Source organism: Etheostoma cragini, chromosome 3 (genome assembly GCF_013103735.1).
Source record: "Etheostoma cragini isolate CJK2018 chromosome 3, CSU_Ecrag_1.0, whole genome shotgun sequence".
Classification (NCBI taxonomy): Eukaryota; Metazoa; Chordata; class Actinopteri; order Perciformes; family Percidae; genus Etheostoma; species Etheostoma cragini.
Window position 1 is genome coordinate 7,528,952 of NC_048409.1, and position 13,447 is coordinate 7,542,398.

General features: G+C 39.4%; 1 protein-coding gene across 3 annotated transcripts in view; it reads left to right on the forward strand.

Moving 5' to 3' along the window:
* The first annotated feature begins 2,475 nt into the window (after positions 1–2,475).
* nf1a (neurofibromin 1a) overlaps positions 2,476–13,447 on the forward strand; it is a 204,789-nt gene continuing 193,817 nt past the window's right edge. For all 3 annotated transcript variants that reach the window (XM_034866988.1, XM_034866990.1, XM_034866989.1), the window contains exon 1: positions 2,476–2,740. In XM_034866988.1, coding sequence (XP_034722879.1) covers positions 2,681–2,740 — 60 coding nt within the window. In that variant the 5' untranslated portion in view covers positions 2,476–2,680. The remainder of the gene's footprint in view (positions 2,741–13,447) is intronic.

Genomic DNA, 13,447 nt, shown 5'->3' on the forward strand with positions numbered 1-13,447 from the left:
ACGTGTGTGTGTGTGTGTGTGTGTGTGTGTGTCTGTGTGTGTCTGTGTGTGTGTGACTGTGTGTACATGTATGTATGGAGAGGAGGATCAATATGGAAATTAAGTGGCCATTGGCCTGCCCTAAGATGAACACTATATAATTGCATAAAATCCAATATCCTAACTGAACTGACTTCTCTTACAAAATGAGATTGTACATGCTCTAGACTAGACTATATGTATAAATTGTTACTATATGTTTTACAGCAACTTTTCCTATCAACCCTCGGTTCTTGTGCTGGAGGTGATGCCATCCGCAACTAATGCTGCGGCAAGCTGCAACGAATGATGTGCTGAGACAGTGCAGCTTGCATAGAAGAAAAACAAAGAAAGCCTTCCAGGACCTGGCTGTATGCAGGGTTATAAAAGGCAGGTGTTATTTTATTGTTCACATTAATATTATGCTTAGCTTGGCTGAAAAGAGGTTTTAATTTGACTTACAACTTTACTTCATTTTGACTTCTACTCTAGCGGCCTGCCAGAAAAACTTCCCTGCGCTGACTTCTGCAGTAGCAGAGGATTTCATTGGGCAGTTTCTGAAGTTTGCCCCGCAGACGGTACATTGAAGTTCTTCTGTGTGATGTTCATAATAAAGTTAATTAAAAATTTATTTTTTCAATGTGTTCATTCTTAGGATTACATCTCTAACTTTTTTTTTTTTGTGACTTACTTTGCACATACTTTACAAACAGATCTTTATGCATCTGGCACTACATTTTTACTTATTCCTTATCTTTTTTGTAATTTTTTTAGTTTGAATATTAAAGTTTTGAAATGCCATCAAGTTTGCCTGTTCATTCATTCCTATTAATATAACTTTTGTATGTATGTATGCACGTGTGTGGGTGTATATATAGTACATACACATACACACAAATGGTATGGGTGTTAGTTTATTTAAAGGTTAGGGGAATCTAATCTTTTCTTAACGTTCTGGGAACGTTCGTTAATGGTTACAGCGAACGTTGCCTTAATGTTCTATAAAGGTTGCAACGTTAAGGGACGCTTCCGTAACGTTCGCTAAAGGTTGCAACGCCAAGGGAACGTTCCCCTAACGTTCTCTAAAGGTTGCAACGTTAAGGGAACGTTCCCGTAACGTTCGCAAAAGGTTGCAACGTTCTCAGAACGTTCGCCTAACGTTCTCTAAAGGTTGTAACTTTTAGAGAACGTTACGGAACGGTCGCTGTAACCAAAAACGAACGTTCCCAGAACGTTAGGAAAACCTTCCAATTAACCAACAGACAACCGAAATACAACCAAAACAAACCTTAAGGGAACGTTCCCGCAACCAGAACGTTCTGGGAACCAAAAATTGTTAGCTGGGTTAGACGTATAACTACAACACCGACACAAAAACATCTATTCATTTAATGATTAAATAGGCAGTGTCTCCAAACTTATGTTTTAACAGTAGGCTAAGTGCTGTAAAGTACATAGAACAATTAGGAGGAGACAAGTTATTTAGGGTAAGAATATAAAGTATATATATTATCTTTCCTATTTTGCTCACGTTTTTTAAAACAGATTACTTATCCCCATGCACAGTTTTTTCTCCCACGGGGGCTCCGTACGTCGACTTGTTCAAGAATGGTAGGTCCTATAAATCTAACTTCCAGTGCACATTTGTAGCAGAGATATGTATGTTGCTTGTAAAAAAACAAAAAATACGAACAGTAAAACTCGAGTGGTTTTAGAAATATTTAGCCAAAACGTGTTATTGTTCCTTGCGCTCCCCTACACACACTTGACTAATAAAGCTGATCTTCAAATTCTGACTTTAAAATGTAAAGTGCCATACTACTTTTTGTGTTTAAAATAATTTTAATAAGTAGTACACTACTACTAACCTACTATGTTGCAATTATTACCAGCTGCTGCCGCCTGATGCTCCCGTCCACTTTACAGACGAGGCGCAGTTCACCTCGAACGATAGCCCTAACCTACTCAGCGCATGCGCAACAAACCTCTCAAATGATCTACCAATTTTCCATCTTTTTTTAACATTAGTAGCGGAAGTTAGAGTTATTTGTAATTTCAAAATAAAATAAAACATAAGGAATCTCAAAAACTGTTGTGGTTGGTTAAGCAGGACATCTAACGTTAATCACAGCTAGGTGGTGTTTTCGCTAAAAATCCAGAAGTTTTAATATCCATCACACAATTTCAGTAGCGATTAAATGAAATGCAAGGTTTCCAAAACTAGCGTTAGGTTAAGTTAACGTTAGACAAGGGGCTAAACCTACCAAATGTTTAACAGTAATATGAGGATTTCTAGTTTCTTTTTGTTTAAGTGTAAATTTGATCTTCCGAATGGTCTTTACCTCACCTATGTATTTGTATTCACTAATTCGAAAATATTTCAACAATCGTTACTTTGAAGATTGTGCCTGGAAGTGGTCTTTTTTTTTCCATCTAGCTTGACCCTGGTCTCCAACGCCTCCTATCAATTTTCTCTGAAGAAGACTTCCGGTGGTGTGTCATGGCGGTGGCATGGTGAAGCCTACAGAAAGGGAAAAATTCTCGCCCCTTTCGTCCTTTTCCATCGATTCAGGACAATTTTTTATTCATAAATAAGCCTGTCAGCTCCGGCCCTATACCTTGGATTTATCACCAGAACGTCGCGGTGTCCCCCCACCCGGCCATGGCGGCTCACAAACCAGTGGAGTGGGTCCAGGCCGTGATTACTAGATTTGATGAGCAGGTAAGATGGGTTGATTCAGTGGATGGGTGTAGCAAGCTTTAGAAGTCTTGAGGCCCCACCACTCCGGCTAAGGTTACATTTTCACAGACGAAGTCCTTTCAAAAAACTAATTAAAGATACATTTTCCAAACAGGGGTCGTTTTTCGACTGAAATTTGTTTTGTATTGCGCTTAATACCAGCTGCAAAACACTGAAGATTAGGTAATTTTTAGCTAGCGCCGTCTCCACGATCAATTAGCAGATGGAACGTTATCGCGCATTTGTCCTGGGATTTGTCCGGACCTAGACGGTCGGTTGCAATATAATAAAATAAAGCAATATATTAAGGACATTTGAACTTGCACATAAGCGTCTCTATATCAACTAAACGCATTCCTTTGTGCCAGCTAGCTTGCTAGCTAGCTAACTTTAGCAGGCCTAGCTATCTAGCTAATGTAAACAAATAAGATGTGACTGGGTTAGCACGCTATATTCATATGAGCAAATTAAGTTACTGGCATGTGAGGAAACGTCAGTAGTAAGAGTGATTGCGGCTCTCCCTGCTAGATTATTTCATAACAACCACTGTCAGGTAGTCTGCTTGATAGGGCAGGTGAAACAACCATAGTAAAGCTTTATTTTTCCTTAAGAAATCTAGTTATATAGTTCACATCTGCATCAGTAGTACTAGATATATCTACAAGGTTTGTAGTACTTGTACCTGTTTTAAAATTAAACAAATTTCGGTAAACTGAAACCTTATTTTGACATTCAGTCAATAAATTAAGGTAGTTTAGAAATTACAATAAGAATCTTTAACTCTGCCAGGTATCCCATTCAGATTCCTTTACTAAAATTAATTGGTGTGTTTTTTTAAAGGGAAATCTGACAACCAGTTTGGGTTGAGGGGAAAAACATTTTTATTACCCATTTAAAAGTAATATGGCTTTGTTAAGTATTCAGAGGTGTTTGCATCTGGTGTTAGGTGCCAAAGATCATGGATTTTAGCCAGCGTTTAGCAGCTCAGCTTGGATTACTACAATCGGTTTAAGGCTTGATTATTGTTACCCTAAGCCCCAGATAAAACCTTTCAGTTAGTCTATTTTACTTTTTTCTCAATAAATATGTTTTTTTACTTAAACTACTACTATAAAATACTAAAATATTTAACTCTTGTTAATCTGTTTGACATCTAGTGTGCTTGGGCTATTGAAATAACTACAGTAATAACAGTGTTGTGTAAAATATCGCAATCTGCTTTATTGGGCAAGGAATTTAACTTTGATTTTTGGTATTCTCAATGTTCTTACATTGTAATAGCTAAAACAAGGACAACAAAGGTTAACAAATACTTTTAACTACTATGTACAAATATTGATATACAGTCTATAAAACAGCAATGGTGTTTGTAAACAATGGACAATAGGGCAATGGTGCAGAGTAGGCCTGTGACGATAACCACATCACCGTAATATTGGCGGTGAAGTGCCACTACCATGTTGATGACATCGTCACCGCCATCACTGCATATTTCTTTACTTATTTTTTGCTCACGAAGGTTACAGCAGAACAGATATTGTGTGATAGGAAATATAATCAAAGCAATAATCATTGTGTAGTTATCCTCATCATCTGGCTTCTGTCCTACATTCAAGACTTTATGGAGAGAAAAAAAACTTAAGTTGCTCATCACTTTAGCTTTGCACATGAGAATGGACAGTCCATTGAGCTGACATGGACACATTAATGTTAACACTGCAGTGTTTACCATTGCATATTTGCCTAGCAGCTTGTGGAGTTTCCATTTGCCTATAGCTTAATCCTAATGAAACCGCACGGTTAAATTTCAGCCTGTAGCCTATAGATTATATTAGAGAGAGCAACAAGTGAGCAGACTGCCGAGTTGCCCTCTGTGCTCTCTGTCTGCTGAGTTGCTAAGACTGCAAAGTGTCTGCCCTGAACTGTCTGTGGAATAGATCAACGAAGAGGAAAGAAAGCAAAGTGGCGGTAAATAACAACAAACCACAGTAAAGACTTTCACATTGACCTGAAATGGAAACACTGTACTAAGGCTTAAGCCAATGTTTTTTGTCATTCACTTAACCTGCGGTATTGACAACAGATAAAGCCACTGTGTCTTGAGAAGCTCAATCTTCTCACTCTTCTTCTTCTCTCTTCACTTTTAACTCACTTTACAACATCCTTGCTATCTCTTCTTCCTCTCGCTTTTCCTCACAGTGGCACTCATACGCTACTCTTTGTTACTGCTCGCTCTCCTTGAGTGACCACACTACTCTAGGGCTGGAACGGTTCATGTATTCGCATTGAACCGAAACGGTACGGATGTCACATGAATTGATACGGAGAATACATAGAATAAAAATAAATAATACTTGCGTACATTAATTGACTGAGGCTATACTAATCTACAATGGAAAAAAAAAGGACGGGGCACGGTGGGCGAGATGAGCAGGTACCGACTTAGCTGCTAGATTTAGCGACTTTTCAAACCCCCTTAGTGATTTTTTTTTTTTTTTTTTTTTAATGCAACTTGAGACATATCTGCCGACTTTCTGTAGAAAAGACGCCAGTATTGTCCAGCGAGCACTACAGTGTGACACGGTAATCAATTGTTGCTCACATCCCACGAAAATACTCCCGGCACGTTCCGATAACTGCACTCTGGAGAGAGACTGGATTAGTATCTTACCATGTATTCATTTTTCCTATTGTCACTGATTTTTAAAATGGTATCCTGCATTGTCACTGTTTGCTCACCTTTTTCCATGTCTTATTCCATCCTGTGACTGAGGTACAGTACCTCCCTCTCTGCTCTTTCCTCACTGCTTGCGGAGGGGGGGCAGGGTGTGAGGCCGGTGTAGGTACGAGAGACAGTGGGAGGTAACGGGAGAAAGACGCCACTAAGCTGGCCTGGCCCTGGGCAATAGACACTACATTGAGGAAAATAAGTATTTGAACACCCTGTTATTTTGCAAGTTCTCCCACTTAGAAATCCTGGAGGGGTCTGAAATTGTCATCGTAGGTGCATGTCCAATGTGAGAGACATAATCTAAAAAAGAAATTCCAGAAATCACAATGTATGATTTTTAAAACTATTTATTTGTATGATATAGCTGCAAATAAGTATTTGAACACCTGTCTTATCAGCTGCAATTCTGACCCTTAAAGACTTGTTAGTCTGCCTTCAAAATGTCCACCTCCACTCCATTTATTATCCTAAATTAGATGCGCCTGTTTGAGGTTGTTAGCTGCATAAAGACACCTGTCCACTCCATATAATCGTTAAGAATCCAACTACTAACATGGCCAAGACCAAAGAGCTGTCCAAAGACACCTAGAGACATAATTGTACACCTCCACAAGGCTGGAAAGACCTACGGGGAAATTGCCAATCAGCTTGGTAAAAAAAGGTCCACTGTTGGAGCAATTATTAGAAAATGGAAGAAGCTAAACATGACTGTTAATCTCCCTCGGACTGGGGCTCCATGCAAGATCTCACTTTGTGTGGTCTCAATGATCCTAAGAAAGTGGAGAAATCAGCCCAGAACTACACGGGAGGAGCTGGTCAATATCCTGAAAAGAGCTGGGACCACCGTTTTCAAAATTACTGTTGGTAATACACTAAGACGTCATGGTTTGAAATCATGCATGGCACGGAAGGTTCCCCTGCTTAAACCAGCACATGTCAAGGCCCGTCTTAAGTTTGCCAATGACCATTTGGATAATCCATAGGAGTCATGAGCTCAGACTCACGTAACGGAATCCAATCCCTCTACCGCTGCAGAGGTGATTATATCTTGTTTTTCTCAGCGACAGCCCAGAAACCTGACTGATCCAGAGAAGATCTGTGTGGAGGAGTGGGCCAAAATCCCTTCTGCAGTGTTGTGCCTGATGAAAAACCAGAGGGCACGTTTGACCTCTGTAATTGCAAACAAAGGCTACTGTACCAAATATTAACATCGATTTTCTCGGATGTTCAAATACTCATTTGCAGATGTATCATACAAATAGTTAAAAAAAATCATACATTTTGATTTCTTGATATTTTTTTTTTTAGATTATGTCTCTCACAGTGGACATGCACCTACGATGACAATTTCAGACCCCTCCATGATTTCTAAGTGGGAGAACTTGCCAAATAGCAGGGTGTTTTTTTGCAGAGAACAGAGATTAGTGTATAGCTAAAGTGGATAATTTTCAGAGTGAGTTAGACAGACAGGAGTGTACTAAGCTAGCTGGTTAAATTACCATTACATTAGTTGTCTATCTCTACAGTTAATAATACTAAAAATAACTGAGTGTATTTAACAATGTCGTAATCGTATGTTACCCACAAAGAATTAGCTAGTTAACGTTTTAGACCTAGCATTAGCTACATGCTTGTCAACCAGCACCTATACAATAGGCAACAAAGCACTTTTTGTCTTTGGTCAAAAATCGTTGTACGAACCAAATCCTTTGGTTTAGTTTGGTGTATCGTTACATCCCTTTTCAACACGTTTAGTTTTTTTTTCGTGTGATTGTTTTGACTCGGTTAACAACTCTGGGCTAACCCACAAATTCATCAGTACCATTAACTCTATAGATAGACGACTAATCTAATTGGTAATTTAGCCAGCTAGCACACCCCTGTCTGTCTGCCTCACTCTCCCGGCGCTGCAACAGTACTAAGGACACATCCACATTCAGGCCCCAGCCAGCTTGCAGTCAGCCACTATCATTACAGCAATCCAAACCCTGTCAGCAGTTAAAGGTGCAATATGTAATACTGACAGCTATTGTTTAAAATAGTTACTGCAGTACAAATTCAAACTAATGGAGAGAGTCTTCTCCCCTGCCCCTTCCTCCAAAGTTCACATTGGTTGCCAGGCTGAGACTGCAACATTCACAACACTGTTGCTAGACAATTGTCTTATATTACTTCACAGCACAGCGGAGTAGATAATAAAAGATGCACAGTAGAACGTTAGATGCTGGCTATATTGACAGTCATAAAAACCCGTGCTCACGAGGAGCTATGTTCCCAACTAACAGACATACTTCCTTGGCTTAGAATTACAGTAGGAACCGCTAAAGATTCCAGAACCATGCTGTCCTTTTCCACTCAACTGAAATGCACACTTTATTGGGTTAAGATAAGATAAGATAATTTGTTTATTAGTCCCCAATGGGGAAATTACTGCACTACACTCTGTGTACACACTTTTTTTGTTAGTACTCACACACAGGCCTGAAATACATGCACTACAGCTGGATGGGTTAGAATTACGGCAACAATTGCTAATCACACTACTAACTCACGGTCCTTTCTTCCCAATTATTAGTCTCCTCTGTTGGCTTAAAATGTCTCATCGCTGTTGGCTACGGACCACAGTTGGCTACAGTCCGCTGAACACGCTGCACGTTGTTAACAGCCGTGGCTCGCTTGCCTGGTCCTTCTGTAACATTAGCAGTTAGCAGGGTTAGCATGGTGGCGTCAGTCAGGACCAGTCGGGATCACTTTACTGGCTGTGCCTCAATTTGTTTGTATGTAAACAACTCAGGTACTATAGCTGTATAATTCAATTTGAGTACACAAAGGTTGAAATGCCATAACACAAGCTAAACCTTACCTGTTCAGGGGGAAATTAGCCAACTCTGTCTCAATCTTTCAAATACATCTCCAATATTTACCCAGGTTTGTTACGTCTGGTCACGCGACTGTTGGAAACATGCTGTTTTTTTAGGTTGGGTAGAATCTATCTCTGTGATCGTGTTTGTTTGTTTACTGCTTTCATGGCTGTACTAACGTTACAGCTGTAGTGCGCTGGCTTTACAATTTTACAGGTATATCTGGCAACCCTGGCTGTCAAGGCTAGGCAGTTGATAACAACACGCCAAAACACAAACAGAAATCCTGTCACGGAATGGAAATTACAAAAAGTGAAAATAATTATTACAGTAAATATATTACATATTGGACCTTTAACTCCAGTGCTACAGAGGCTAACTTTAGTTTACTGAACCATTGGGAAACAGACCCAGGCACCCAAGTCAGAAAAGCAGCTATCCGTAACGTTACACCTTTGTTAGCGTTATTGTTGTTTGTGACAAAAATACCTACTGTTTTATATCTAATATCGTTACAGCCCTACCCTTTTCTCATCTGTTTTTGTTGTTAAACAGCAACCTACTGGTGAAAGAAGTTATTCTTAAAAGTAATTACATCTTTATTTTTTATATTTATTTAAAATGTTTTATATTTTAAATCCCCCCCCCCCCCTTTTTCTTTCTGCTAATCCAAAAATTTAACTGATCTGTGACTCAAAACCTTGATCTGAACCATGAGTTTTGTGATCCATTGCACTCCTAGTTCCGTTAAGATTAAGAATTTGTGGTCTTGACTTTTCAACAAATAATAGAAAAGTATCAATAATGGTATTGCTATAATATTAGTATAAAGCTAAAGTGGATAATTTTCCGCTGTCTTGTAGAATATGACAAAAACTACCTAAACTACCGAAGCGCAAACAAAACAGAAGCATGTCAGCGCGTCAGTCTAGCAGGAGGCAGGACAGCCGAGTCAGTGTACCCAGTTTCATTCATTTAAGTAGATGCCGCTCCCCATATCCATATTATGTTCTGTCCAGTTACGTGTTGTAGCCTGGCAATCTCACGTAACCATGACTGGATGGTAATAAATATTAGTAGTAAAAATATTAAAGATTGCCCAAGCCTAAATGTCACATTTCTTTGTTTCCCTCTCCATTTATTTCCACTTGTTAGAAAAATGAAGGGAACGTGGCCATCTCACAGCCTCTGACTAAAAGCAACTAGCTAGCAGTGGTGGAAGAAGAATTCAGATCCTTTCCTTAAGTTAAAGTACTATAACCACACTGTAAAAATACTCTTGGTACGAGTAAAAGTCCCTAGCTGCGGTCAAATAGTCAATTTTACTTAGGAAGTTGAAATGATCCGGAAGTAATTAAGTGGCTGTGGGCTGTGGGTCGGCGTCGAACCCGGGCCCGCTGCGTCAAGGAGTAAACCTCTACAGTATATACCAATACCTCTACCAACTGAGCTCTCTAAGCGCCCAATTTTGCATTGTTTTTTGTTTATATTTAGAATATTAAATTTCCTAGTAACCTTACCAAAAAGGCTCCGGATAAGCTTTAAATGTTGGTATAATATGAAAATGCCTGGTTGATTTAAGATAAAAAATAATATATTTGATTAATTGTGCAGCCCTACCCCCAACATTGCATTGGCTACAGTGGCAAGGAAAAACTCCCTTTTAGGCAGAAACCTCAAGTGTGGAGGAAAACCTCTTTTTTTTTTTTTTAGGAAGAAACCTTGGACAGATCCAGGCTCTTGGTAGGTGGCAGGGTAGGACATTTGAAACCCGCCAACAGCTAATGGCGGGTACTTTTTCAATGTGGCGGGGGACTTTGCCTCGTATACCAGCCACAGTGGCGGGTGGATTGTAAAACATTCCTTGTAAGGGATTGGACAGCTTTTGTCAAAGAGTGCTCTTGCTAAGTAACAATAATCACAGTGGAGTTGCGTTACGTTACTTCTAATGAATCAACATTTACGGATTTTGCTGCTTTATAACAAAAACATTCAAGTACCAAAATAACGGAAGGCTATTACTAGGGATGAGCGAGTACAGCATTATCTGTATCTGTATACAGATACTGTATACCACATGAATTATCTGTAATCGTATCCGTACTCGGACTGGGCCTAAACCGGAAGCTGTCAAATTTAAACCGGAAGTGGGTCAGGCTCTCTTGAAATGTGCGGGGCTTTAACCGGTATGTTATTTAAGCATGCAATTGAAAAATTGTTATATTTATTGCTGATTTGAAAACTATTTACATGACAGCATCAAGCTTCAAATCAATGGTGTTGTCATGGTAACAAACAAACGATATACAGAAGGTTTTGCAACAATGAATACAACACATGCCGTTGCAATTATGAAGTAAAATTTAATGAACAGAGTTTTCATACTCAATATAACTTTCTTTTTTTAACTTTTTCTTTTTTATTATCAGTGTGATTGTTTTTTTGTTTTGTTCTTTTTTTATTAGTTTTTTTTCCACACCGTGTGTGTGTGTGTGTGTGTGTGTGTGTGTGTGTGTGTGTGTGTGTGTGTGTGTGTGTGTGTGTGTGTGTGTAAGAGAGGGACACAGAGAGAGGGGGCGGGGGCCAGCTGACAGTCAAAACAAAAAATCTCCGATGGCAGAGACGCAACGGGAGTTGCATTTAAACCGAGCAGCTTGTCTTAAACCCACGTTCACCAGAAATCTACTGCTTACTATGTAACTATGTAAACCGAAGTTAAAAACAAACCTGAAGCTGAAGAAACCCTAAAAGTTAACGGAACAGATCCGCAGACCCGATTGCATGCCTGCGGGAGCGGGAGCGGGAGCGGGAGCGAGCGGGAGCGAGAGAGAGAGAGAGAGAATATTTCTCCATGTTGTGTGTGTGATTGATCCGAGCGTGTTTGTAGGCGGGGGCGCTGTGATTATCACAGAACGCTGCGCGGCCAGTTGAGGGGTTGAATTCAATCCGAGCACGGATATTGACTCATATTACTCGTAAAATACTTTTACTCGGCAAAAGTGCTTTATCCGTACCGGATACTCGTTTCAGCCCGATACTCGGATCACCCCTAGCTATTACTGTGAAGAACCAATGGGAAATAAAACTGTTTACAGCCGGGGTATTTATGGTACTCAGCTTCTAAATCCTTCTGACTTTAGTGATCACCTGATATTACCTGTTATGCCACCATGAGGTTGACATTTCAGATAATTTGAGGATACCAGGATGAATGTCTTTGCATCCATCTACAATGAAAATGTGTTGTCATCCACGCCTAAAATGTTACTGTTAACTTTCATGAACTGAAAAAAACCTGAAAACATTCTCTCATCTGTTCTCTCTCTCTCTCTCTCTCTCTTCCTCTAAAACACCTAAGTATTTTTGTACTTTGATAGTGTCTGCATCACAAGGATGCTAATAATAATAATTGGACTAACATGATAAGTAGATAAAATCTAAGCAAATTCATATTTGTGTACGTAACCTGTATATGTTTAATGGAAAAATGTCTAAATCAGTGATGCTCAAACTTGGACAATGCTTCCTGATGTAGAATTTATGTTAAGATGCCAGCCATATTATCTGCCCAGATAATTCACCAGTATTTCTGTTGCTGCTGTTTAAATTCTTTTTTATGCTTATTCAGATTACAAAACTCACGGTTCGGTTCACATCGCAGTTTTGAGTCACAAATCGTATATATTTTTGGATCAGCACAAAAAAGGGAGGGGAATGCTGGTATAATATGAAAGTGGCTGGTAGTTTTGTTGTAGTCAAAAATCAATGGTAAAATTAGAGTGGCTGGTAAAATTTGAACATTCACTGGCCATTTTGCCGGTTAGACAAAAAGTTAATATTGAACCCTGAAGAGTTGTGAATGGCTGTGAAGCATAGATTGCGCGCCCAACTGTTCAAACCAGATGCGCAGTTCTCTGTGCCGATCCTTCTCTTTTACACTCTTGTGTGTGTGGGGGGGGGGGTGTGTGTGTTTGTGTCCTGCACAATTTGGGGAAAAATATGAATCACAATTTCTTTGCTTAGAATTGATATCACGATTTTCTGCCACAATTCTTTTGACCACGATAAAACATATTGACAGTACCAAACCAAAGTTATTATAGTTTTGCATTTTTCAGTATTTTTTATTTTTATTCTGTTTTGACTTTTTGTTTTCCAATTCAGTTCAATTAGTTTTTAATTTGTTTTTACAGTGGGTTTGCTAGTTTAGTATATTTCTTATTTTGAAAAATGCTTAGTTTTAGTTTTTCTTAGTTTTAGTCTTTTTTGTAATATGGGTTATTTGTCAGGGGATTTGAAAAGGTCAGAAAAAGTATTTTGGAATAATAATTCAACAAAAACATTATGCAATTTTAGAAATATGTATTCACAATATATTCAACAATAACACCAGTACAAACAATGTATATGATGATGAGCACAGATATGTAAACAGTCAACACAATTTTGATGTGTTCCAGGTGAAAAAAGTAAATAGCCAACAAACTAAAGAAGACAGACATCAACAGGTGTTTTGAACTTTGGTTTGAGTAAATTGGCAAACTCTTTGAAGTCAATTGACTTATTACGCTTTTGGTGGTCCTGCGTATTTACTAACCAGCCATCGGGTCGCCGGTGAAAGCCCGCCTGCAGTGTGGCTGTGGCTCAGTGGTAGAGCGGTTGCCTGCCAATCGGAAGGTTGGGGGTTCAATCCCCGGCCTTTCAGTCCTATGTCGAAGTGTCCTTGGGCAAGACACTGAACCCCTAGTTGCCCCCGATGCTGTGCATCGGAGTGTGAATGTGTGTGAGTGTATATCTGATGAGCAGGTGGCACCTCGTACGGCAGGCTTGGCCACAGTGTATGAATGTGTGTGAATGGTGAATGTTTCCTGTATGATGTAAAAAGCGATTTGAGTATTTGTTAAGACTAGAAAAGCGCTATATAAATACAGCACATTTACATTTACAGTGTTCTCTGTCCTACGGTTGTCACCATCATGCTTGTAACCCTATGTATCCATTAGGGGTGATCCGAGTACCCGGCTGAAACGAGTATCCGGTACGGATAAAGCACTTTTGCCGAGCACGAGTAATACTCGCAGCGTTCTGTGATAATCA